Here is a 27,395-nt window from a genome sequence, read left to right on the forward strand (position 1 = left end):
TAGTGATTCGTGATGGCATGAAATGAACTGAATATGACAAGTAAGTTCGGGAAAATTAATTTTAATGCATTATTTAATATATTCTAAAAGAATAGAAGACGTATATATTAATATATCACCCAAAGTGGCCGTACACCTGTTGTTAGTGGGTGGAGACGGAGGCCCCTCCTCTCTTCCCACCGGGGCCAATCGGAAGTTAGATACCCACTAGAGGGCGGGGCGAAGCCAAGCGGAACGTGAAGCGAACATACACGGCATTATTTCGGTTTACGGGACAGAAATGGTAGAACGGACCTGGGATTTAACGGTATTTCGGATATATTGTGGTTTCCAGTGTACATGCATCTCTGTGCAATGAGCGAGATATGCTCCTCAAGTGAGTTTGCATGTTTTAATTTCATATTTGATCTATGGCTGAACTGCTTAACTGGTGGGATTGTGGGCTAAATCTCCATTTGTTTGAAGAACAAGCCTACTTCTGTTGGTGAATTACTTCACGGCGAATTTAAATAGAAAATGACGCGACGTCGCATTAAAACATCTCAGAAAAAGTTCTACAAACGTAAAGTTTCGTTTTACGAGATAGTTTGTGGTTAGTTTTATAAACGTTTCCACCCAACATTTATTTCAGGTCTATTTAAGAAATGTTTTGTTTGGGAATGAACTTAATATGAGCCATTTGACATTGGGTTCAGTCTGTGGAAGAATTAACACTCGTTTGAGGTGTTTGCTTTACTCTTTCATCATTATTTCACTTAGACTGTGGTATTTCAACTTCAGTGTTTTTTATTCGTATTATTATTATTATTTTACTTAAGGGGTGGATTTGGTACAAATTGTGGTGATGTGGATTTGTCATTCTGTGTTTGATGTCATGGAGAAGATGCTTCAGGCTTGTTATAACAGCAAGTTATCTACCAGTCAATTAATGTTTCTCTTAAAATAAATATATTGTTTATAAATATAAATTCTCAAACTGCTTTTGGCAATGACATGAATCAACTTAATATTAATGACTTTTCTGATCTTTAAAAGGTCATTCTACTCTTTGAATTCTCATTTCCATCACTGATGTGAGGTAATTAAGTTTTCTTTTGTCTGGGTAAATGCCACAGTTACTATGTCTCTGCGAAGTTCTAACTTTATTTTCATTATATATGTATAGGAATGTTTTTGATATTGGACTTTCTTAATATAGAATGACTTGTCATTGCTCGGCTGAACTTGTGGTTTGATGGAAAAAAATAGATATTTGGATAACTTGTTCTACAAGCTTTATTTTAGCTCTCTTTTCTTATGAATAACAACAAGGGACAGCTTTATTTACAATCCACAGTGAGTTCTTTGAAAAATTATTTCATCTTTAATCTGAGTTTAGTATCTTGGCTTTCCTAAAAAAAAAATTAGTTTTGTTTACCTGCATTTTTAAGTCATAAAACAAGCACTTGATATGAACAACACAAGTCTTATATGTGAAACAATACTGTCTGAGGGAGAGATGATAGTTAGAGGTTAGAGGTTTAAAGTGACATGAAGACTTTCCCAAGCTTTTTCTAAGCCTCAGGTCACAGTCAAATTATTGCTTTGAATTCCTGGTTTGCTTGTAACTAATATCCCCATTACAAAGTATATCCATATCCCTTTAAGTCTATTTCAAGGTTTCTTTATTTGCGATGTATATCTCTGTTGAGGCTTAGTGAAGGCTAAACCAATATGGTGTGTAAGACATCCCTATTAGAGCACAGCTTAAATTTCCCCCTGTGTGTATGTGCAGTAAAGTCCAGCAAATAGAATTGTTCTTGTCTTTAAACATTAGAGGTTTAACCATACGTTGATTGCACTGTGCACACAGGACCAACTGTAAGTGGTGAGGAAACTCTTGGAATCTGAGAGTCTCCAGGGAACGTTGCGCTGGGATCCATTCAAACTGGCTGCAGCTGGGATGTTTGCTGCCGGGATGCTGCAGCAGAGCAGCGGAGGACTGAACAAGCGATCGCTGGGAATGGCACTGCTTCCCAACTCCCACTTTTTCCCCCTCTCTTCGGGCTCAGGGTCGTGGGGTTTGGGCCGATCAGCAAAGAGCGGCTCTTTGAGCTCTGTCAGCTCGGGGTCGGACAGCATGGACATGGCAGGTGCCGATCCCGACTGTATCATGCAGCTGGTCAACGATGTGCGGAGGTTTGCAGATGTGCTGCTCCACCTCAAGGAAGCTTTTAACACCAAAGGTAAGAATGAGAGCGCACAGGATTGGTGAAAAGAGCTTGTTGTTGCTGTCAAGAGTTTCAACCTGTTGGGGGTCAGCGTTAGCCTTGGTCTCACGGTCACTAACTTCTCGTTATCTTTTTTGGACAATGGCAAGGGAAAGTTTATTTGCCATCAATACTGTGAATTCATTCAACTATGCCAACAAGCTTAAACAAACATAAATTCACAGCCGAAAATGACTTTCTCTTTATTTAGAAATATATATATATGTTTCGTATATTAGTGTCTGTAGACAAACAGATAAGCCCCACCCCCAAACTCATGCCATTAGTTGCCAAGTGTGTTATAACCACAAAAATAAAATTTCATTTAAAAATATTTATAATATATACTGTAAACGTTGTGGGGAAATCGATAATGGCTTCTTAAAGTATTAAAAGGGCTACTTGGCTGTGAAATAATAAATTTGAAAATCATAACATCCTTGATTGTGGGAGTACTCTGTAATCTTAAGTGAAGTGTTTTATAACAGCAAGAAATGTTTTTATAATAGAGGAATGAATGAAGATTAAGGGGATGATTGCTCTTGCATGTGTGCTTACTGCATTCCCAAGGCAATGTCAATCGGTTCCGTTTGGATCGGATCCAGTGCGCTAATCCTTGCCTTTGCTTGAGAGTTCCTTAATAAGGAGGGGATGGAGGGGGGGCTGGGGGTGTTTCCAGCCTCCCATTGTGTCTGTGCCATGTTGTCCAGGGTCTGTAGGAATCTCTGCTTTTGTTCGACGGGGTGATGGAGGGTCCTTGACCCCAGCTAGGTTGGAGAGTTACTCTAAGAGTTGCCAGTGTGTGACTGGTGCTTTTGGCCTCCAGGTCTCTCCTTCCCGCAGTTTTGGACCTTGAACAGTAGGAACACCAGATCTGAGCGGGGGTGTTACTCTCCCAATCCCTCAAGACTTACAAACTATGTGTCAGTCTTACATTGTAGTCATAGTTCTGAAAGTGTGGCGCTTTACAAATCTGTCTCGGGTGTGGAATCTTTCTGGTGGGTGACCTTGTTAAAGATCAGAAAAAGACCACCGCCAAAACAGTTGCACTTTTAGAGAGGAAATGTTAACGGTTAACCACGTGTGCAACATTTCTGAATAGATCCTTTTGTGTGTCCGCCTTGGTGGTACATATCGGTCCAAATGATGTAAATACGCTTAGTAACACACTAACATATGAGTCATGGTGCAGCACTTTTGCTGTAATCGGCTGACATTCAGCTAAATGCAGGAAAGAAGAGTAATTGGACAGGAAGCTGAATTTGAGAGAGTGCTGAGAACTCCAGCCTCCTTTTTTCATCATATTATATAATATAACATAATGTTTTCAGCCTTTTGATAAATATGTATATTCAAATGTGTATATTTACAGCACACACACACACACACACATATATATTTATGAATATATTAATACTATATATAATTTTTAAAGCAATAATAAAGATAAATATAATATAACAAACTTGTAAATCATTATTTTGCAAATATTTATTGAATCAAAAGCATTCAAATCACTGTGAAATTCACCAACAAAATCATTTTGAATATAATGTAACTAATCCATACTGTACATCACCCTGCTTTACTTTCATATAAAAGCAGCACATATCTTCACAATTCATCATATTTCTTCCACAGCCACTGATTTCTCCAAAATCGCACATCAGATGCCATTTTAAAGAAATACCCAAGTTTGCATTGACAAGTGGCTCTTGAGCCTTGTTTACACTGGTGTGTGTGTAGGAAATGAACATTATGTGGCTGGTATCTTGGTGATTAGTGTTTTGCATCAGCACACATCTTCAAAGTGGTAATTGTTGCTGGTGAACTGGGTGGGGCTGACGCGGAGCATAAAAGAGCTAGCTGGGAATCAGTTGCTCTGGTGTGATTGAAAGTGATTTAGTTCCTTTCAGTTTATGGCCGTATTGTCTCCGCAGTGCGTGGCTGCAGAAAGACACCCCTTGTTTCTCAAAGAGAAACCGTGGAGCCATTATCGCAGTGCAATATTTTGGCCAATTACAAAACATCTGCTTCATTCACATGCGCTGACGTGAGGACAAATTCCTTTGTCTCTCATCCTTAGATTTGTTCTTCGAGCAAACTGGCAGCTTCTGGCAATGAGTCGACTTTCCCATGCAAGAATAGCAAGAACCTTGAGATCCCTCCTTAGGGAGTTGCGGTCTGCTCTAGAATTCATTTTTTCTCTATCTGAAATCAAACATGTCACCTTAAATGGCAATTATTGAGCAGCAGCTCTCATAGACAGCGCAGTTACTCAACCGAGGCTTGCCACTCTATTTTATGATCAGCTTTTAATAGTTTTAATGGATTTAAATCAAGGAAAAACATCTTGACATGAAACATCAAACATGGCTTGTTTTCACATCGTTTCCAGTTATGATGTCTAGACAGCTTCCGTAAAGATGTCTTCACAATGAGAGAGATTTTTGAATATCTTGAAAAGATCATGACCTTGCCCAGGGGCCACACATGATGGACATGTTGGTAATTGGATTGGATTATTTTGGGGTCTGCGCTGGCCTGGGACATAACTGGCAGTTTGGGCTCTGATCTCAGAGGTCAGTATTGAAGTATGTAGATTATTGTGTGATGGATAGTTTTTTTTTTCTTTAAAACCTATTTTAAAGATGAAGAAACTAGATACTGACTTGATGTGTTGATATGTTTTTTTAATTTATTTTTTTATTTTTATTTTGTGTGTGTGACCGCAATTAAGGAAGTGCCTGTGAGCTTTGATAATAAATTATTACAAAACATTATTAACAGATAATATTTAAATGCAAATTCAAAAATATAGCCAATATTTTAGCATTTTATGTATTTAAAAATTTCTTATTTATTTAAAACAAAATATTACATTTGAATTTTGTCCATTTATCAGCCCTCAAAATTAAATAATTAGTGGTTTATCGGTTTCCGACAGACTGTTTATTTGACATGATTTTAGAAATAAACCATACACATCTTTTAAAATATGGCAAACTTCTCAGTTGGACTATTTTGGATTTCACAGTTTATTTGTGTCAAACATCGTATACTATAACTATAAAAGCATGGCAGGTGGCATTTACAGAGAGAGCGTCCATTGTTGCATTGACCTCTTGTCTTACATTTTGAGACCGGTGTCTTTGATTTGCTGAGGTGATCAGGTGTTGCGTTTGTCCCACGGGCAACTCATTCAAGCAGCAGGATGGTTGGCATGTGTCAGCTATTTGGTAGATGAAAAACAAGATGGCCTGTAATGAATACTGGCCCTATTCACTGAGGGAAATAAAGTGTGTAAGGTTCACTGCTCTCTTTATGATGTTTTAGAGACCCTCCATTCACGTTTGCTCATTTCTGACGGGAACCACAGCGAGCTTTTTGCCTTTTGGATAATCACTTTGAAAGCGCTGTGTGAATACACAATTTCAAGTTTCATTTCTCTGAGACACTGGTTTAGAAGGCGCCGCTTATATTTCAATAATACACAACTGTCTGGTGTGCTGGGAAATTGACACAGCCACCCTCACACAGACCAGAATCCGCTGGCTGACGGGTGAAACCTGTTATTCCGAAGCACAAAATAGACTACATGTTTATCAATCCACAAACTGCTTTAGTTGCCCAAATGTCTATGTGAACTCAATGCTCCTCAGAGCGGAGATTTGTTTATTAGCAGCTCTCAAGGGACTTAAATTGTTTCTATTGCCCCCAAGTGCAGGATGGGTAAATAATCAAGTGGTCACTTATTTAATTTCCCTCATATTTCAAATGCTTTGGGTTGCCGTATAGCTCACAGATGTTTCTTAGTCTTAAAACTGTTCCGGTTTTCCCCAAACGTAAACAGTTATCTCAACTTTAGGACAGTGTTGTGTGGTTCCTGTTTGATTGTGCTGGTGTAACCTTGAGAGGAGCAGCCCGGTGTATTTTTTTAACTGTTACATCAATATTGACCCTCTCCAGGTCGGCCATTACCGCAGTCTGGGCTCATCACTTTGATAGGGATGGGAAACGCAGTCCTGTCCTCTCCCATCCCCCCCACATACTCTGCATTCCTCCAGAACAAACGCTCACTTGTTGCTTTAGTGCCTTAGATCAACAGTTGCTGAATGTCGGACACTTTGGACAAAAAGAACCGGCGTGAAACATTGACAGTGCTACTGTCCTTTCCTATACAGTGACTTTACATTGATGTGTTTTATAATAACTTTTTATTTATTTAATATACATAGAATCAGTAGGATTTTTATCACACCATCAATGTAAGATCAAAGTCCCCAAATGTTTTTATTGTAATGGAAAAAGGGAAGTAATTTAATTTTTAACACTAAATTTGTTCAAAATGGCTTGGAAAGGTCTCAAATTGTTGCTGTGGAGTTTGTGGAGGGTCCAAGCTGCCCTCGCAGTGGGATGCGGGAGTGGGATTAGACCCCTCTTCATCCCCAGCAGCACCACATTGTGCTCCAGCCTGCTGTGCAATGGGGGGCTTCCTCTGATCGGCTAAAACTGATTTTCTGGCCCCTGTTGTGAGGTGATTTGTGGGCTGGTGGCCGACACCGTTTGCCCTGTGAACGTCGACCTTCAAACACATGGGTATGGTCCATATGCATTATACACATGTGCTGCTTTGATCCAAAAGAGATTTCAGATTTTTATAGATATGAAGAGTAGTTCTAGGAGACATAGCTCAACCCTTCATACAGTCAGAGTCAATGATGATTAGTTATTATAGCACAGCTGTTTTTATGTCGTGAGTCACGAGAGTGAGTGCTTTTTACATTTAAAGTGAGTCATATCTGCATTTTAAGTGTTTGGCTGCATAAATCTTTCAGTATTCTCAATGAGTCATTGGTATGGGTTGACTTTATTGCTTGGCTGAACATTAAAAGGTGAGCAAAATGGTCATTTTCACAGTATCCCTGTGCTGTGTTTGGTAATGTGTAACTTGTTGGGTGCTGAGAGCTTCTCACCAGGTGTTTCACAGCACCAATCATTTGTCAGACGTCACCCTGAGTAATTCTTGGTATCGAGCCATGGATTACACTTTCTTTCTTACAGCTACACTTAAGTTGCATCCATTTCATCCATGTTTTTTTTTTAAAAACAATGAGAAATAAAACTTCTCTATGTCCCTCTGTGAAGTTTTATGGGAAAATGGCCATGCACCAGGGCCTCTGAGAAAACCAATATGCTGTTCAGAGATCATCCATTGTGAAATTCCAGCCTAAATTTAGCCGCCCAGCCTCATTTCAGTGGCTCGTTCTGGCATTTTAATGCAGCTGTGATCCTGTAGCCACCAGTCAGTTCTCTAATAAAGAATCCCTTTAAGGGTCGCTTTGAAGAAATTCTTCTTCAAAGGCACTCGTAAATTAGTCCAGATCATCTTTGAAGATCACATTACACTTTCTTGTTTCATTAAAAGTAGAGTTAGTGCTAGGAATCATGTTTAGAAGATGTTCCATTCCATATACATACACATACAACCGTTTAAAACATTAGTCCCAACTCTTTTGTTCAGTTTCTTCTAGACTTCAATGCTTATCTATAGTGGATCCCGTTCAGAATGTGGGCATGGAGTAGAGATTACGGCCTGTAAGGAGAGTTGAATGTAGGGCAAGGTGACATATTCATTCCTACCCTGAGCAAAACACAGAGAGTAATAGATAAGACACAAGTGTGCGTTTTCAGAGCTGGCTGTACCAGTCTACATGTGTGAGCTGCGGATAGCTGCTTACTGCCTATTCTGTGATATCTGCTCCTGCCTGAGCTGGTTTATTTTATTTTATTTTAGGCATTGCATTCAAATACAGCACATATTTTGGCATTTTAAGATAATTATTATTATTTTTAACCTATTTGTCGGCCTCCATTGGCCACTTCCACTTATGACCACTTCCTCATCATAACGATGTAAATTTCTCAAAATGAATAATTCATTAACCAAACCGTCAACACAATTTAAGGAATGAAAAACACAGTAAAAACTAAAAACCAGTAGTCTCCAGGCTAAATGCGTTTTTGTAGTTAAAGTAGTCTTAAAACAGAAGCTCCTGAGACAGTTAACCGCTGAGGTGTTCGATTAATCCAAAGTCGGTAGCACTTTATTTTACAGTCCTGTTTCTCATGTACATACTATGTACTTATTATAGTAATTACAATAACTATGTAATAACTAGGTACTAACCCTGAACCTACCCCTAAACCTAACCCTACCCCATGTAGTTAGGGAACTTTCTTAGATATATACATTGTAAGTACACTATAAGTACATGCTAGTACACGTACTGTAAAATAAAGTGCAACCCCAAAGTCTTAAACATAAGGAGCTCTAAAATGAGGGAAGTTTACAACAGGAAGTCACGTTTGGAGAGAACTGTAACCTAGTCAAACATAGGGCACAAAAGAATGTAAGACAATTGTAATGTTGGTCAGTGGTAAAAAGACACCACACCTGAGGGTCCCAGTAGCTTTGTCTTTTATCTTCAAACCAATTTAGCAAATATGCTCTACAGATTAACCTTAATACTATGCAACCCCCAATCAAGCCCACCACTCAGGATAAGCAGCTTCTATCCAAAATGGCAAATTCATCCTGTAGATTAGATTAAAGTGGCCCTGGATTAAAATAGTCTGGAAAGCGGTAGATTTAATGTGCCCCTCAACTCCTTATCCTCAATAACGTCAGGATTGGATTATTCTCCTCCGCTCTCCTACACAAGCGCACACACATCGTGAGGGGTTCTAGCATAGCTTTGCAAGACCATATAGGCCAGTCCACTTGATCTGACTCAAATCCTGTTTTCGAGCAATGGGTTCCTGGTACAAGATGAGTGGTTGAAGATTAATTGGCCCCTCTTTTGCATCTGAGGCCTGAGCTCTAGAAAGCCCATCAAAGAGACACAGCTTCATGTTGAGAGGGGAAACCCTGTCCAAGGCTTATCCTTGGCCGAGCAACGGCTGTCTGGTTTTTCTCACGAACTTGATGGCTAATTGCACCATTGGTGTTGAGACAGAAAAAAGAAAATGCATAAAATGTCATGAGAGGAGTAAATGGTGACAGAAAATTCATTTTTGGGTGAACTATCACTTTAAATGCATTGATGTTTGCGCACACATATAGTGCACATTTAGGTAATAGACACATAACAGAAATGGCATTTAATATCCTTGTCTAGCTTTCTAGCCAAATCTGGCTCATTGCATAAAAATGCTGGATGAATACAGCAAGATGCAAATAATATTTCCATAATGTGCACTTGGAACCTGTTAAAAACATGAAAAAGTAATGCGAATTCAAATTTGCCGGATGATCTACTACTATGACCTTCCAGACCTGTCATTCCAGATATAAATCGCCAATTGATAGCAAACACAAGGTTCATATACACTGTAAACATTCTGTCTGTACACTCTAAACCTCAAGCAGTTGTACTTATTATGTGCCATTTTTAGAGGATGAAGTATGCAAACTATTATTTTTATTAGGTTTTTTTTCTGGCAGATTTCTATAGATTATGTTAATAAGGACTTCTGTGAAGCTTTTTTTACTCTGCTTGACTTTTGATAAAGCCCGGTCTCCTTCATTTTTTCTGTTCTCTACCTTCGGGATGTCAGGTTTGACCGGCCTGAGATGAGCTGGTCGTGGGAATCCACGTGTAGAGCGCTGGACTCTCTCTGTGTTCTGGTCAGCGTTGCTCTGTGGGAGATTTTTAGTCATATTGAATGATGCATAGCTGGAATGCTGGGGTTCAGTTCTTCTCTTAAATGTGGGGAACAGGAGGGAGTGAGTGGTGGCTGTTTTTTTTTTCCCGCTCTCTGAGTGATCGACAGCTGTGTGGACGAATGAAAGAAACAAGCGCATTCCTGTCTCCAGCGAAGCTCCTGATTTATATGCACCAGGAAACTTTGGAGGATAACTACTTGGAATATTTAATAGGAGCAAAGATATTATGGGTTGCCAAAATGAATGGATTTAGCAAATAACATTTTCCTTTTACCCAATCAGCTATCCTTCAGTCCTTCTATAAGTGATTCAGAATCAGCTGTTGAGATTCAAAATCTCAAAGTGGAGTGTGTAAGGCTCCTCAACAATCAAGACATATCTGTTCCCTGATTACTAATGACCCTTGATGAATAATGTGACCTTACCATCACATTGATGCAAGACCGTGTACATTTTTACACAGCTTTTTGTTTTAGTCATAGTTTTTGTGTTTTGACAAAATCATCCTTTAAATTTAGTCCATATGACTCTGTCATGTTGTATGCATTCATTTTAGTCAGTTGTATTGTACTTTTAATCAATAAAAATAACTTTTTAGTGTGTAAGTGTGCAAAATTAGAACAAATGTTCTAACATTTGTGTGTGTGTATATTTATATTTGTATTTTTGTTCGGTTATCGGTTTATCGGTTATCACTGACCGTTTATCTTCAGCTCACGCAGCTTAATTAGGTCAGTTCTTGACATTATAAACTATGATTAGATTATTTGAACAATTACACTATTTATAGCTTTTTCTTATTCATAAAACTTAATTGAATTATCATTATCTTTTTTCTTAATATATATGATGCACATTTTTCGACTCATTATCCTCAACAAAATCACCAGTAATTTTCTTGACGAGATTAAGGCTGATTTATTTGCTTATTAATTTGTGAGATATTTCATTCACAATGGCGAATGGTCTACCTGCAGAGCAAACCTCCGTGGCATGTCTATGTGTGTGTGCATGCAAGTGGCTCTTTTTAACGTTGGCCCTTTGTGTGCAGTGAGAAAGAGTGGATGAAAGGTGGATCAGCAGGGTACTTTGAGGCAGGGGGAGATGCAAAACGCAAAAAGCCCCTTTACCGTGGAGCATGTAATATCCTGATCCCAGGAGCTTCCCTGTCACAGGGGAGGACCTGGCCCACCTACATCAACAGAAAGTGCCCCGGGGTGGGCCGTAAGCGCTGAGGAACGCATTTAGACCATCCACCCTGGCAGTTCTGGTCAAAAGGGCATGTTAAAGGCTAAGTAGTCAGATTTTTACCAAGTCCTTTGACTTTAAGACATAAAGAAGGCACGTAACCAAAGATGTTGATCACCAAATTATTGACTCTTACACTCTGGTTGTAATGCTGTTGACCCCTGATCAGATGATGCAGACTATTGCCATAATGAGTCTTCTTGCTAGTCTTTATTTTATAATCTTTTGTGAAAGACTATAAGCTCTTTATCATTTGATTGGGCCTCAGCAGACTCAATTGTGACATGTTTAGTGATTTTACACGGGACCTGGACCAGAAAGCCCTGCCAGCCATCTCTTATATTCTGAAGCTTTATTATTACGGTGTTCTCACAATAAGTCATGCATGATTGAGCAGGGTTAGGGTCACAAGAATGTTGCAAGTTCATATTTTCTTCATCTATTTTTCTTTTTTTATTCATTTCAGCATTGTAATGCACTTTTTTTTTTACATTATTGTTACTATCATTCGATTATCAGTATTGGTTAATACATTATTTTTTTAATATGAAATTTTTAATTTAATTGTGCATGCACATTTAGATTTTTACATTTATCATTCAATATTGGCTAATATTCAGTATGTTTTATCAGATTATTGATTTTTGTTTGATTATATTTTACATTAAAATATATTATTATACTTTAATTAAAAAATAATTAACTGTAAAAAATTAATTTAAACATTTGGATTTAATTTGCCGTAATTTAATAATCAGTTTTTAAAATAAATAAATTAATAAAAAAAAATGTTCCATAAAATTCTTAGCAAATCTTAAAATAATAAAATTTGCTTCTTTATATTTTATATTACATTTTCATAATGCTAAATGCAATTGTAGATTTTTAAAGCAATTACCGGTAATTTCAGTTTTCAATGATTTTTTTAATGAATTTTTTTTAAATAAAAAAACAAACAAACAAAAAAACAAAAAAAACATGATTTTATAAGAAAAAAGGGTAAACATGCTACAGTAGAAACATGTTAACTGATTAATAGTATGTTAACAGTATGTAAAATATAAGTTATTGCATTTAATGTAACTTTACAGTAAAATACTTTTAAAATTCGAAAGGCTTTCTGGAAGTGCAAAAGAACAAGTCATTGTATAATTTACAGTGAAAAAACATAAATTGACATTCTTAGTATTCCCTGCATGACACTTCACATTTACATTTGATGTTTATTCATTGACATAAATATGTATAGCTTAAGTTCTGGCAACCAAAGATGCCGGTAAATGTCAAGATTTCATTTTTTTTATATATATAAACCATTCATCAGTTATTGGCCATAAAATGTAAATAATTATCAGTAACAGCCAGAATTAAAATTTTTAATTAACAGCAAGAACCTAATTGTAAAATGTCCATGCTATTCATTATGTGCTTTTTATTAGGCTTCCTAGTAGGTTTTGAAGAACATATTCGTCATCACATTCGCCTTCTCAGGAAGTATCCTTGGCTGCTGTACTTATTTGGTAGTTTTTATGTGTGTTCATGTGTTTACATGTGTGGCCCCTCTTTTCCCACTCCTACACTTGATCCTGGAATGCTGGGTTTCCATGACGCAAACGGGATCAAAATGTGCCAGTGTGTCCAGCGTGAGTTTGCAGGGTGGTTTTATTCTGCAAAACACACATCGTCCAGGTCTTAACCAAGGTGTTTAGATCCAGGAAAACATTCCCAACTTCCCTCTTCCTTCGCTCTTCTGTGCCCTGTAGGGTCCATAGTCCCATCTTTCGCTTCTATAAGCCTCACAGATTTATTGTTCCAAGAATGCCTCATGCCACAGGCCCCAAAGAAGACAGCTCCACTGTTTGCAAATGGGCCCCGGAGACAAAAGGAAGTTCCCCCAATCAGAAGGGCTTTTCTTGTCCCGCTGAAAGCTCACTCTTGGTTAAACAAGGTTTCCCGTCATCACCGGTGAGGGGTCTTTTCCCTGCTGTATCAATCTGTTGGTGAGTGATCGTGTTTGGCCCTGGTGAAAACCAACTCAGTGCTATTGTAACCATCCCAAACAGGGACGCACACGGTTAAAATGATCAACTTCCCATCCTTCCCACTGTTCCAGCGCTCAGTTGTGCTAATTGGTTGTTTTTTAGGACCGGCCCAAACGAGCAGGGAGCCATTTAAAGTGTTTGATGGCCCTGGGTCTTGTGGCCTCTATTCTCTCTGTTCAGCCAAACCGAGCAGAACTGAACCCCCCGTCCATTCAGGATACGTGACCGTGTGTGCATGTGAATGGGAGCACTGTGTGGGGATGGGGCCGTGCTTTGTGTTTGTGTTATTGTCATTCAAAATGAAATGTCTTTAAAAAAGAGGATTTTTAATTTGACCCCCACCAATTAAGAGATTTAGGCTTGGGCTGGCCGGCGGTCACCTTTGACCCACCTGCTTTTTATACTCTGCGTCTTCACATCATGGTGTGAAATCCTCTCGTGCTCCTTCTCTTTCTCCGTATATATCTCCCTGTCCGCTCTCATTCTCTCTTCACAAGATTGTTTCTCTTGATAGTTGAGCAAAAAAGATCATTGTCGACAAACTGATGGAGGATTTCTATTGGTTAATGTTCTCAGTCTGACCGCAAGCCTTATATAGCAAGGAACTTTCAGGGTCACAAATTTTGCAGACTAGTAGAGCTGTTACAGCATTGTGGTGATTATGATTAAGATTATACTTAGTCGGCTAGTTCGTCCCATACTTAACTCTGAAGTCTTGAGTTTTCGCTCTTGATCAAAACAGGGATGTACAATGTCTAGAAGTGTCATTTACATTTTATATGGATAGATAGATTTTTATAGATAGATCAATAGATTTCTCTGAATCTCTGACTGAAATTAGGTCAATTCAGCTTTCTGTCATTTTAATTCAATTTCCTGAGGTCAAAATTATCTAAATTTATAAAATTCCAAAAATGTCTTCAGACATTTTCAGTATAAATATTATTGTTCTTCAGATACACACATAAAAGCGTCTCTATAGAGACCTCATTGACTCATTGAACTGTAGATGATTTAACTCGGAAAGCATGGTGACTTCAGCATCGCCTAGAGTAACCGCTCTCCCACAGCTCGGAGTAAGACATATAGCTGTAACAGAACACATCCTGCACACTCCCACATGCAATAACCTCATCAGATGTGTAATAGCACTCACGGCGAGGGGTCTCTGGGTCAGGAGCGCAGTGTTGGCCTCTCTCAAACAGGAGGGGAGCTGGTGAAGATTGGCTGCAGAAGACTGAAACAAAAGCTTGGTTGAGTTCTCATAAGAGAGCACCGGGTTATCTCATCAGGAAGTGGTTATGCATGACACATGATGAAGATGAATGACTGCAAAAGCAACATGACAGTGGCAGACCTGCTGTTCATGCTGGTAAGAGCAGCAGGGGTGAATGTCAGTGCTATGTAGATATGCCACTTTATGAGCTTGGTATATTGACTTGTGGAGTGATTAGTTATTGAGAAAAGGGGTTTTTCAAATGCTTTGATGCCAAAGACCCCCCTAAATGAAATATATTGGCTGCTAAACATTAACAAATTATTTTGTTTTGTTTTGTTTTTGTTTTTTTTGTTTTTTTGTTGTTGTTTTTTATTTATTTATTTATTTATTTTTTTGTTTGTTTGTTTGTTTGTTTTGTTTGAAAACCTATGATTCGTTTATTTTTTGTTACACTACTTCATGGTTCACATTTACAGTATGAGGAACTGTAAAATGTATAATAGTATAGTATATACTAATATATACTAGTATATAATAGTACATACTATGCTATCATATAAACATATAATAGTATAGTATAGTTAATAGTAAAAAAAAAAAAAAAAAATATATATATATATATATATATATATATATATATATATATATATATATATATATATAAAACTATCCTAGTAACTAATGTTAGGAAATTATTAGTGTTGTTGTTGTTTTTTTTTGAGGGGGGGGGGGGTATTTTAAACTGTATTCTCTTTTCTTTAGCAGATTTATATATATTTTTAAAAGATTCTTCAGTCCTTCACTATGTATATTATCATGTTGTGCTGCCTAACCTGTCTTGTAGCTTCTTTTTTTTTATTTATTTGTGTTTCTTTTACATGATGTTGTAGAAATAGCAGATATTACTGACCATTCGATGATTGTTGGCTGTAACAGGAAAAGGTTCACCCCTTATTTCAATAGCAGTGCATCACTAATGTATGATGATAAAATAGTTTTCCTGTGACTCCCCTTGCATAACTATAATGTGGTCAGACAGTGTTGGGTCTCTGAGGCCAGAAAGCAGCTGTCATTTCCATGGTAGTCACCATCCACGGCAGCATTAGTTCCACCGCGGGCTCTTTTTGTTGCTTTACCGAAAAGAGATGGAGCGAAAAAAGAGGGTAGAGGGGGTAAAGTCTCCCTGATCCCCTTTTCCATGCGCCGGGTAATCCAGAGGCCTCCGTCAGCACAAATGTGGCTTTGAGAGCTGGGAGAGGGTGCGACTGAACACGGTGCCCCTGAATGTGTTTATGGGTAAGCGAGTGTGTGTGTTTGTGTTTGTGTATAGTTGCAAATCTAGGGGGAAACGGGTCAAAAGATGCTGTATCGAAAGAAGGCCCCATGTGGGAAGTTCAGTTTCAATGTGTCTGGAAAGTAGACAGCACTCGGGTTTGGTTGTCCTGTGAGTGCTTGGACTGACCAGACAGCAAGCCGAAATGACATAATGAAAGCAGATGAATCAGAAATGGTTATATTTCAAGCCCCGATTAAGTCTGAGGAAATGAGATGTGGTGACATTGATGTAGTGATCAGACAGGTTCATGCTATTGTGTTGATGCAGACCGCAGGTTCCTAATCTAAACAAAAGATTCATTCAGAATGAGTTTAAGCTCTTCCTCTGTCAGGTCATGTTCAGTGTTTGATGACGTGTTTGTTGGCATCAGGTGTGAAATGGTACGATAATGACTGTTGTGTTACTTAAGCTGAACTTAGATGTCTATTATTTGGCTTTGCATTTGTTTGACTAGTGTGTCCTTTCAGAGCATTTTGTTAGCTAAAAAACATTATTATTAGTATCGTTCATATTTAAAAGTTATGAATTTGAACAAATAGTAAGTCTGTAGGGAACACATTTACTATTAACTAAGAGTTTCCCTCAATTTACGGTAGCTAAAATATTAATAAGTAGGGGTTTAAAGGAATTGCTCACCAAAAAATTTAATTTCTGTCATCATATACTCTCATGTCTTGCCCAACCTGTATGAGTTTCTTTCTTCTGTTGAACACAAAAAGATAATTTGAAGAAACAGTTGCTGATAGCCACTGACTTGCATACTATTTGTTTTTCAGTGCTATGAATGTCAGTAGCTACTAGCAACTGTTTAGCTACCAACATTTTTCAAAATATCTTCTTTTATGTTCAGCAGAAAAAGACACTCATACAGGTTTGGAACAAAATGAGAGTGAGTAAATTATGACAAAAATGAAAATTATTTGGTGAAATATCCCTTTGATGGATTTAGAATATGGTTGTGCAGAATAAGGCATTAATATGTGCTTTATAAGTTCTAATAAACAGCCAATATGCTTGTAATATGCATGCCAATAAGCAACTAGTTGATGGCGAATAGTGTTCTCTTATCTAAAGTGTTACCGAACAAACTTTAAAGGGCTAGTTCACCCTATAATGAAAATCCTGTTATTAATTACTCACCCTTGTTTTGTTTTAAACCTTTAAGACCTCCATTCATCTTCGGAACACAAATTAAGATATTTTTTATGAATTCCGAGAGCTCTCTGACCCTCCCATAGACAGAAAGGATACTACCACGGTCAAGGTCCAGAAATGTAGCAAAGACTTCATTCAAATATTCCATGTGTCAACCGTAATTTTACAAAGCTATGAGAATACTTTTTGTGTGCAAAGCAAATAAAAATAACGACTTTATTCAGCAATTTGTCTCCTCCGCGTCACCCTGGTGGCATTTTGAAGGATACGTTGTTTTCGTTCAGATCGAAGCATAAACAACATAAACAATGTATCCACATGGGGCTGCTGACACAGAACAGCGTACGTTGTTTACGTTCAATGGATACTCTCCAAATGGCTTTCAAATATGAAACTATAGTAGGTAATCGTCCTACGCTTGCAGACATGACCAATGCCACAAATTGTGTGAATAAAAAAAAAGTAAAAGTTTAGTGTGATTTTTGTTTTGTTTTTTCCTGACTCTGGTCCATCCATCTTTGTGTTTCAGAGCACCAGGAATGTCTGCACCAAGTGGTTCATGAGCGTCTAGGAGAGCTGTTGCGTTTATTAAAAGCGGTGATTTCCAAACATCACTCCCTGAATTCAGTGGAGATCCTCAGCGCAGCCGGGACCCTCATCGCAAAGGTCAAAGGTAAAGTATTGTCTCACTCGCCACCTTTGACTTTAATATGACACAGCATAGAAGAATGAGGGATAGACACTTATTCGTTTGAAATCTTGTTCCTCAGACTCCCACTCACAAACCTCCCACCCTCATTTTGTACTCCAGATTAAATCAAAAATGTTATTAGTAATGATAGAGGAATCCCGTTTCACTTGGTTCCATGGTAAAAGATTAGCACCTCCATGCATGGCGATGATTCACTTGGCTTGTGGACAAGAAAATCAGAAGTATCTGCAGATTATTTTAACTTTTTTTGTGTAAGTGTTTTGATTGTGCTGTCTTAGAAGCTACTTAGTTGGATATTTTATTATCCAAATCAAAGACACTTTAAGTGTTGCTTAAGTGTTCGAGTACTTTTTGAGCACATGCATATGTGTCAGTATTAATTTCATAGACAAATATTCATCTAACCATAATTTGTGGTATGTGTAGCGTCAGAGATGTCAATATTTTCAGTGTTGAATTGGCTGCAGGTTCCCACTTGTTAACACAAACAGAAGCAGGACTTGGTAAATGACGGGTCTTGGTTTATTATGTGGTCACTTTACTTGCGCTGTTATTGGGAACTGAAGCTAAATGCCTAGCTTTGTTTTGACAGTTGGGCTCATAGCGGGTCATGTGATGTTTCTGTATAAACATCTCCAAACCTTTTGGTTTCCTATTTCTAAAAAGTTATGTTGCTATGCGTACCTTTTGGGTTCCTCTTTCTGTGCAGCTAGAGAGTTTTCTCTGTGTAGTTGAATTTCACTTAAGTTTTGTTAGGTCTAGCATACACACATTTTGTATGTGGTATAATAAATTATAAGAGTTAAAATGTTATATTATATTATATTATATTATATTATATTATATTATATTATATTATATTATATTATATTATAAATTATAACCCTCAGTCTCAGTATTTCACGGATAAAATTTACTGATATAAAAATGTTGTGGAAGTTTGTTTTTGAAAATCCGGTCTATATTATATTATATTATATTATATTATATTATATTATATTATATTATTATATTATATTATATTATATTATATTATATTATATTATATTATATTATATTATATTATATTTTTTGTACACATTCATATTTTATGTTTCTTTATTTATTCACATAAAATACTGAGAAAAATACTTTTCTAAATCAATGCACAAATCCAGCTTCTACCACTAGAGGGGCAAAATGCTTATAATATTGCTTTCTCTTTCCCGTCTCTCTCTCTCAGACACAGACACACACACACACACACACGCACACACACTCATACACTGAAACCTTTGTAATGTGACGCTTGAATAATCAGTGTTCTAGCTCTGTGGCTCGGAGATTAGAATAAGAGAAAGTTGAATATCCGGATCGGGGAGCTCCAAGCATGATAAGAACTTCACTTGTGGAGTTTGAACAGGCCTGAGTCTCTCATGTTCAGCCCGGCACATGCGTCCGCTGCAGAAATGTGACACTGATCCTCCTGGCTGGGCCTCAGGATTAGATAGGGACCAGCAGGAGTTTAGGCAAACCTTCACAGAGACTCCAGGGAGGACTGCGGTCCAGAATGTTATGTGAATATCGCAATACAAACTCCCCAGCCGAATATCCTGATGCGAAGATATGTGCTGATGTTGACAATCCTTGTGCATCGTGTCCTTGACGATCTTAGCACTCAGCATACCGTCCTGTTCTGAGGAATAAAAATAAAGCTTGTTTTCTTGAACAACAGCCACGAGGAGGTTTGCCGCCTTCCTCTTTTCGCCCCGCATCGCTGTTACGCAAGAACTTTCAGGCTTTCTCAAGCACGTATTGGAAAGGGGGTGTGTTTGTTCCCATCAGCCCTGTGCTTCTTTACCTTTCATCACCTACATCCCTCAGGGAAGCTTTAAACCCCCTCCATTGGGAGCTTTTGACTAAGTGCTGCTCTCCTACTTCCCAGACCCTACAGAGATGAATCCATCGAATTCTTCTTCACACCCAGTTAGGTGCATTTTAACCACCTCTAATGTGAGGACGTGTCAGTGTCATCCTTATCTGAACAGATAGGTCTGGTATCTTCTGTGGGAAACATCCAAACTGGGTCTCCAGGGGCTCAAATGTTTGGTCTCATCCATGTTTTATCAGTTCCTCCCTCTAGATTTAGAGGCAAAATTGATTAGCAAGCCTCACTGGTGCCTGATTTCCCAGAGAGAAGGGGGAAAAAACGTAAAAAAACAATGCCATTTTTGCTTGATGATGTAACTTCCACGTTTGGATTGTGTGTGGATGGCGAGGGCTGCCATTGTGTTCTTGCGAGCTTCAGGATGTCCTGTTGGGGAGGGGTATGTGGAGGGACAAGAGGACGTGAGGACCAGACAGAACTTCGTAAACGGTGGTAGAAGGAGCTTCTGATCCGCATCACGACATGTACGCTTGGGAAACTAAAACCGTTTTTGGAAGATCTCAAAAATCAAGAAGGTCGACTTGACTGCCTCGGTTTTTCCATTTGGTCCAGGATTGTCTTCAAGCAAAGTTTGTTGGAGAATTTTGAGGAAAGACCCTAAAAAGTTTCCCGGAAACTATTAGATCTTGACTTTTCATCTGTCTTTTCCTGGTGTGTGCTAACTGGATGGGAAGTGTGGTGGTCGGTAAGTGTTCGCTTCGAGGAACTGTGTCTTTAAAGAGAGGTTCTTCATTTGCTTTTTAGCCACACTGCGATTCTATTAATGGTTTTCGAAAGTTCCTGAAGCTTTTCAGTTGTATGGGACCAGAATGTCAAACTAAGACTGTTATGATTCGGCGAGTGGTAAGTTAGTAGAGTTTAAACCAGTGGTGACCAGATAATAAGGAAAACGAGGTAAATATCCGGTTGAAATCTGCTTGAACAAGGTACCTGGACATCTCCTGGCCTTCTTTCTCTTCATAAATCTTTGTTCTCCTACTTTTGGAGGGAGTTGGGGTGGATTTGGAGTCGAGGGGGCAGGGTGTTGAAATAGGAATGGCGTCAGTGGTTTTGGCGAGGTCTGATACTTGTTTATTTTCACAATGTTTATTATTGGAGCTGATTGTAGCTTATTTACACTACTGTTTAGTTCCGCCCCATCTTTACCAGTCCAGTGTTTAGACTCAGGAAGCCATGTTTTCTTTAGATTGCAGACTGAACTTCACTCTTACTACCAGTCTTTAAGTAGAATTTGATTTTTATATTTTTGTGTAGAAAGTGCCTGAAAAGTTGATGGAAACAGAGTATAATTTAGCTAATAATTGTTGAATGTTTAAGGGTTTATTAATGAATATGATTAATTTTGTTTATATTATTATAATTGCAGCATCTGTAATAAATAGTAACTACATGCATATAGAGGTTATACATAATACAATCAATACATTATATAATCAATGTATATGAATTTGTTGTAGCAATCCTGTAATAAGCAAGAAAATGTATTTTAATATTTTCATATTAAACCTTTTTTTTCTTATGTTCTCAAATTTTTACAGGTGTGAACTTCAAGGAAGTGAATGAAGACAATAAGCAGACACTATTCTCCGAGATCTACACCTCCATAGATACATTGGCCTTCACATTTGGCAATGTGTAAGTGTGGTACAGTCGTTTCATTATGTCATTGTAAATTAATTTCTTTGTCATGAAACATAATCGGATTAGTCATTAAAAAAAAACATCTGAAACATCTGCACACAGGATAGTGACCTCCCTGAGTCAGCAAGCTGAATGTGTGTATAGCTCATGTCTGTTTTATAAGATAACACCGACTCAATGTGTTTTAGGTGTTGCTTGTTGTTTTTAACATCAGGAGTGTGCATGAAGGTGTGTGAGTCATAAGCATTGTTCCAAACCCTGAACTTCAGCATTTAATGCATCATAGACAAAAGCTGTTTCAAATGGAAACTTAATGACACAACCTCCAAGATAACTTTTTTTTAAATCCAAGAGAGCATTGCATTGTTTGCAAAGTGATTATTAATGTTGCTTATTATTTCATTCAGCACTGAAAAGATTCCCGCAAATAATTCAGGGTCAAAAAAAATTTATTGTTGTGCAGAGTATTTGTTTACTATGTATTTTTATGGCAATAGAAGTACTGTACTGTTAGCTTAGCAACATGCTAACAAGCAAACCCTGTTAGAATTAAGTTATGTACCAATTTTATTGCTAAATCGCTGTGTATGTAAAGTATTCCAAATCCAAATTCCAAAATATTTGTGAGGTTTCATGATGGTTAGTTCTGTTCACAATACTCTTCTTTTGCAGTGTCTTGTGCATATCAAAGCATTCTAAAACACGGCACTCAAGTTAAAAGTAGCTTGACTATTATAAAACACATATCTGCTGTTTTTTTTTCTGAATATTTTAGTAGGTCTGTATTGAAGAGTAAGACTATTGCAGTGTTAGCTTAGCTACATGCTAATATCAAAACAAATGCTAATTGTATTAAGCTGCTGCTTTTGAAGAATGTTACAAATCACTCACTTACAAGGTTCCTTGACTGTTAGGATGCTTCATTAGAAGGCAGCTATGTACTGTAACCTATGTGAGCAGAAGTTAGCAGAGTATCCCAATAGATTTTGGAACTGAGCTGTTTTTGCTGCGTATGTGTTGTTTTAATGCTGAGTACGTTTTTGTCTTGTCTTCCTCAGAGTGTCTGACTTCCTTATGGGAGATGTAGAGAGCGGCTCAGCCTCGGGGCTTCCTCAGGCCCGCAGGAGCAGGGTGAGATTTCCCGCCATTTCCTCCTCCTCATACACTTTAAATTAGTTTGATAAACAGGTGGTTGAAATCCATGTCAGAATCTGAAGGCTGTGGCCTGTTTCTGTGCTGTAGAGATGGGGGTCAAAGAGTGCGAAGCTCAGTAAAGAAAGGTCTGTTTTGGAGAAGAGCGCTCTTCCTGTTTGGACCACCCGTGTGATATGTCTCATGGAAAAAGCCAGTGACATTTTGCCATTGTGATTTGACTGAGTGCTCTCAGATAAAGCAGATGTGGAAGATAAAACGTGTTTCCTTTACTGTCTTGGATTGTTTTTCCGTTCGACCGTCTTTCAATTGTCTTCTGTGTCTTTTATTTTAGTCTTTTGAAAATCTGACAGTGGAGTCCAGTGGATGTGGACCGGAAAAAGATGACCCTCCAGGTGAGAGTCAATCCATTTTACTTTGAGTATTTATACACAAGTTACACTAAACCTTCCTTTACTTGCCTTCCTTTAAAACTATTTTATTTTATTTTATTTATTATTTCTCTGCCACAAAACAAAATCATTTTTAAACTGACGTTACCAAGTTTTCTTGAACACCTCCTGTCCAGCCCACTTTTCATTGTCCAATTGATTTCTGATGGATAAAATTATTATTATTATTTTTTTTTTAATTCAGTATCCTCTTTATATTGGGAAAATGTCACATTACAGGAAAACAAAAAAAATGAAAAAAGTGATTTTATCGGCACTTTTTATACAGATCACACCCACATAGATACACATATCAAACAGCCGTTCTTAGATCAGATCATTGGTCGTTCTCAGCATGTGTGAATAAGCTCTCGGCTCACACATTCACTGTCACTTTAAATCCTGGCAGGGCTGCTTAATGCCAATCCACTCTAATACAGCCCCAAGGTCAGTAAACACTTTCCTTCTGTCACTCATACACACACTCACACATACGCAAGCACCCCTCCCTTGGTGTAAAAACACTCATGTCTGGGGTGGGCTTGCTGGGATCCATTCGCCAGCCCCTGCCGCTCACCCTTACTGATGTGTTTGGCTGTGTGTCTGTCCTCTTTGCAGGTCCCTCTCCACCCGCCCGGGTGGAGGAGATGGACGGAGCTTTGCTCCGCAGTGACAGCGGGGTGGAGTCGGCGCTGCTCTATGCCAAAGCCTGGTCAAAATACACCAAGGAACTCCTGGCCTGGGTGGACAAACGACTTAATATGGGTGACTAGAGCTTGTTGAGGGAATTGCATTTAGTTGCCTTCAAATTCGATTCGTGTTTTTATTTTTTATTTTATTTTTCAGTTTTAGTGGTCAAGTTATGGGCTTTTCAGTGACTGTTGAAAATGTGGTATAAAATGTATAATTGAATATTTGAGTTGGGTATAAGCTCTGCAATCAGGCTCTGCAGTACAGTCATCAGTGTCATGTGATCCTTCAGAATTCATAAAAATATGCTGATCTGGTGCTCAAGAAATTTCTTATTATTATCAATGTTAAAAATAGTTCTGCTGCTTACTAATTTTATGAAAACTGTGATTTTTAAAAAATTATTTTAATCTTTCAAAAGCAGCATTTATTTGAAATGAAATATCTTTGTAACAATGTTTAAGTCTTTACTGTCTATTATAATCAATGTTATGCATCCAGGCTGAATAAAAGTTTTTAATTCCTGTAAAAAAAACTAAATATTATTTGCCCCAGACCCCAAATAGCAATATGAAGTTCTTTCAGCCAATGAAAAGTAACCACTGTATAAAATGCAGACATATATAACATACACAAATTACTGAGATATATTTTACACAAAATGTTATATCCATTCATAATTAGAAACTTAAAATATTAAATACTTTGTTGGTTGGATGACTGTATAATTGCCCTGACAGCTCCATATTAATCATATTCTTCACTTTAATTCCAAGACATTGAGTGTGCAAAGAGCTACACTAAGATGGCTGAATCCGCAAAGGCGCTGGCGTCTCAACAGGTGAACATTTCTGCTATGACATGCACTTCATAAAAGTACAATGCAACCCACACATTTCCATTCTCAGGCTGTAAAATTTGTTGTGCTTTCATAGCTTTTTATCTGTGTATTCAATGCCATGTGGTTTATTTCAGGAGCACATGCCATTCCGGGATATTTACTTTTCTGCCTTCAAGAACGATATCGAATACAGCCAGTTGATCATGCAAACCACAGCCGCTCTACAGGCCAACAAATTCATGCAGGTATGACCACTATTCCACGTTTTGATTCTAAACTTAAGCGTTCTTTGTGTAACTGATCAAGAGGAAATGTAGTACTTCTTTAAAAGTGTGTCTGCTTTCCGTGTTTGCTTTCTAGCCTCTGCAAACTCGAAAGAATGAGCTGGATAAGTTGAGGAAGGAGGTAAAGGAACAATGGCAGAGAGAGCAGAAGAAAATGGTGGGTGGTTTTGAATGCAGTCTGTCAAAAGCAGTATTTGCTAAATATGTCGTTCACCAAAAGGTCTCCGAACTGGCTGAGCTGTTTGTTGTTCAGAGTCCTCTGCTAATCTAATAGGGACTTATTCTGTTGGTTTACAGACGTGTCTTTGTGTGAGGTATTTATAAGCAGCCGTTTAGCACCAAAGCATGACTTCTCTAGTGTGTATTTGTATGATTTACAGATTTGCAGATTTTTAAGTGTGACGCGAACTATCTGAAATAAAATACATGTAATTTTTTCATATTTTGTTATAATCCAGGTAACAAATATTTCATTTTATGGATTTAGCTTGATGGTTTTCTAACATTAAACAGACATTCTTTTAAGAGTTCCCTGTTAAAGAACTGCTTGTTATGATTGGCTGCTCATGCGGATGTGTTTATGTTGGGTATTTCCAGAATGAAGCAGACAGTGCGCTGAAGAAGGCCCGGCTTCTGCAGGCACAGAGGCAGGAAGAGTACGAGAAAGCCCGCTGCTCCACCAGTCGAGTTGAGGAGGAACAGATCGGAACGGCGGGAGGAAAACAGCTGGAGAAGAGACGCAAACTGGAGGAGGAGGCTCTGCAGAAGGTCAGACACCGATGAGACGCACAGCACATTCCTCAACACAATCGTTACTTTATTCAAGACTCGATGATTGCAAAATGGATGGATACTGTATTGCACATTTTACTGTCATGCATATCTAAATCTGTGTTAAGGAGTAACTTGATAAAAGTATGATGCAATTGAATTTCTGCTTCAGAAGTGTAGAAGTGTCTTGGCTGTTCTGAAAATAGCTTAACTCTTCCACTTACAAGCCATTTTTTCATCGAATAGTGGTGTAATGTGCCACGTTGTATTACTGGGAAGTCCAGTTCATTTTATTGAGTGAATCATTTAACTGAAATAAACCATTTTTACAGTTGCTTCCGAAATATTTAGTGATTGCATGAAAGAAGTTTGAAACTTTTTTTTTTTTTGTTGTAGCTCTGCTTTAATGATAAGTTTAATTAATTTATGTGAATTAGGGAGTTGTACATTTATTGTATTTTAATTATAGTAATTTTGTTATGCTTTTGTCATTTTTATTAGTTTATTTCTATATAGCTTTAGTTTTTTTTTTCATTTTCAGTACTTTAGTAATGCAATTTAAATGTTTTAGTTAAATGAAATAAATCACAATTTTATTTAGTTATCAGCACTTTTTGTTTGTATATTTATATAGCTTTTTAATTTAATAGTCTTCAAATGTATAAAAATGCTGAATCTCATTTATGTTTTCACCTTTTTGGTAACATTAAGATTTTTTTTTCTTGTTATTAGATACAGCTCTATTAAAAAAAAATTCTAAAAATGGTTGGTAATATAATTTACATATAGTATTAAGTACTGCCATTTTTTTTATCTTTTGTAGTAAGTATAGCTACTTTTCCTAAACTATGCTACTTTAGTCACAACTATAAATTTAACTATAAATGAATCTCTTAGTAAACATACTAGTTTCTAATACACCTTTCCCCAAGTCTGCAATAAATATTATGTTGTTTTATATATGAAAAAAAATGAAACCAAAAAAAAAGCTCCAGAAATGAGAGGAACTGGAAGTATCCTGGTCTAATTATAAATGTGTTCGTCTGTTTCTAGGCAGAGGAAGCCCAAGAACATTATAAGCAGTGCATCACAGATGTCGGGGTCAAAAGAGTGGACTTTGGCCAACCCCAAGAGTGAGATTCTCACTCAGATACGAGAGCTTGTGTTTCAGTGCGACCTGACCCTGAAAGCAGTGAGTAATAATGTATAGATAGAATCTAACTTATTACTGGTCATTCAGAGAAAACAGGCACACCTGAACTCCTCAGGGTGGAGTGTAATTGGTTGACCTCACTTTTGACCTCAGGCTACAGATTATATTACACAATGTATGCAGTGTTCAAGCAATAAATCCCATATCTTTTAAGCTGCTCATATTTTGTGCAGTTAGGATGAGGTGTTTGTGTCATAGGTCTGATTTCTTGTTCGCAGGTGACGGTGAACTGGTTTCAGATGCAGCAGGCGCAGGTGGTTTCCCTGCCTGTCAATTTCCAGTCGCTATGCGAGAGTGCTAAACTGTACGAACCAGGTCTCTGTTACACTGAATTTGTGAAGAGTCTTCCCTCTGACAGTCCCAGGGTTGAATCGTTCTCCTTTGACATCTCTGGGACCCAGAACACTGGGTAGGTTTATATCACTATCTGTAACTTTTCCTAGCTCAGGACATTCCCACCAAGATGAGTATCCAGGAAAATCTGTTCGGCTCTCAAAACTTGGCAATAGCCTACATGTTTTTTTTTTTGTTTTTTTTTTCTGAACTTTGACTTTTAAGTCACTGAGTGTTGGAGAAAGAGCGAGAGAAAATGAATTGTGTTGGTGAGAAAGTCTCACAATTGTATGGTCACCCTCAGGTCTTCCTGAGGAAATGGCTGTGGTCAGGGAAAGAGAGGGATACAGGGAATGGGACAGGAGTGAAGGGAGGAATGTTTCTAGTTGTTTCTATTCATCAGATGATCTCAAGTCCGCACA

At 37.9% G+C, this 27,395-nt stretch overlaps 1 protein-coding gene across 2 annotated transcripts; it reads left to right on the forward strand.

Moving 5' to 3' along the window:
* The first annotated feature begins 251 nt into the window (after nucleotides 1-251).
* On the forward strand, nucleotides 252-27,045 carry LOC113042503 (rho GTPase-activating protein 29-like). 2 transcript variants are annotated; one of them, XM_026201402.1, is made up of 13 exons: nucleotides 252-376; nucleotides 1,853-2,225; nucleotides 17,508-17,651; nucleotides 21,156-21,252; nucleotides 22,317-22,389; nucleotides 22,745-22,805; nucleotides 23,460-23,606; nucleotides 24,308-24,372; nucleotides 24,507-24,617; nucleotides 24,733-24,813; nucleotides 25,254-25,424; nucleotides 26,481-26,619; nucleotides 26,859-27,045. In XM_026201402.1, exons 2-12 carry the CDS (start codon nucleotides 1,943-1,945, stop codon nucleotides 26,562-26,564), a joined length of 1,317 nt encoding a protein of 438 aa, XP_026057187.1. In that variant the 5' UTR covers nucleotides 252-376; nucleotides 1,853-1,942; the 3' UTR covers nucleotides 26,565-26,619; nucleotides 26,859-27,045. The 2 variants fall into 2 exon arrangements, with proteins under 2 accessions (XP_026057187.1, XP_026057188.1); XM_026201403.1 differs by lacking the exons at nucleotides 252-376; nucleotides 1,853-2,225; nucleotides 17,508-17,651 and adding an exon at nucleotides 19,940-20,302.
* Nucleotides 27,046-27,395: the final 350 nt, after the last annotated feature.

The sequence above is a fragment of the Carassius auratus genome, chromosome 24 (assembly GCF_003368295.1).
Source record: "Carassius auratus strain Wakin chromosome 24, ASM336829v1, whole genome shotgun sequence".
In the NCBI taxonomy this organism is placed as follows: domain Eukaryota; kingdom Metazoa; phylum Chordata; class Actinopteri; order Cypriniformes; family Cyprinidae; genus Carassius; species Carassius auratus.

What these genes read in the sequence shown, in the direction of transcription:
- LOC113042503 (XM_026201402.1), top strand. Translation starts at nt 1,943, where the DNA reads ATGTTTGCTGCCGGGATGCTGCAGCAGAGCAGCGGAGGACTGAACAAG. An exon ending in GGACAAACGACTTAATATGG is followed by an intron (nt 23,607 to 24,307) that starts GTGACTAGAGCT and finishes TTTAATTCCAAG; the next exon opens with ACATTGAGTGTGCAAAGAGC. An exon ending in AGAGAGAGCAGAAGAAAATG is followed by an intron (nt 24,814 to 25,253) that starts GTGGGTGGTTTT and finishes GGGTATTTCCAG; the next exon opens with AATGAAGCAGACAGTGCGCT.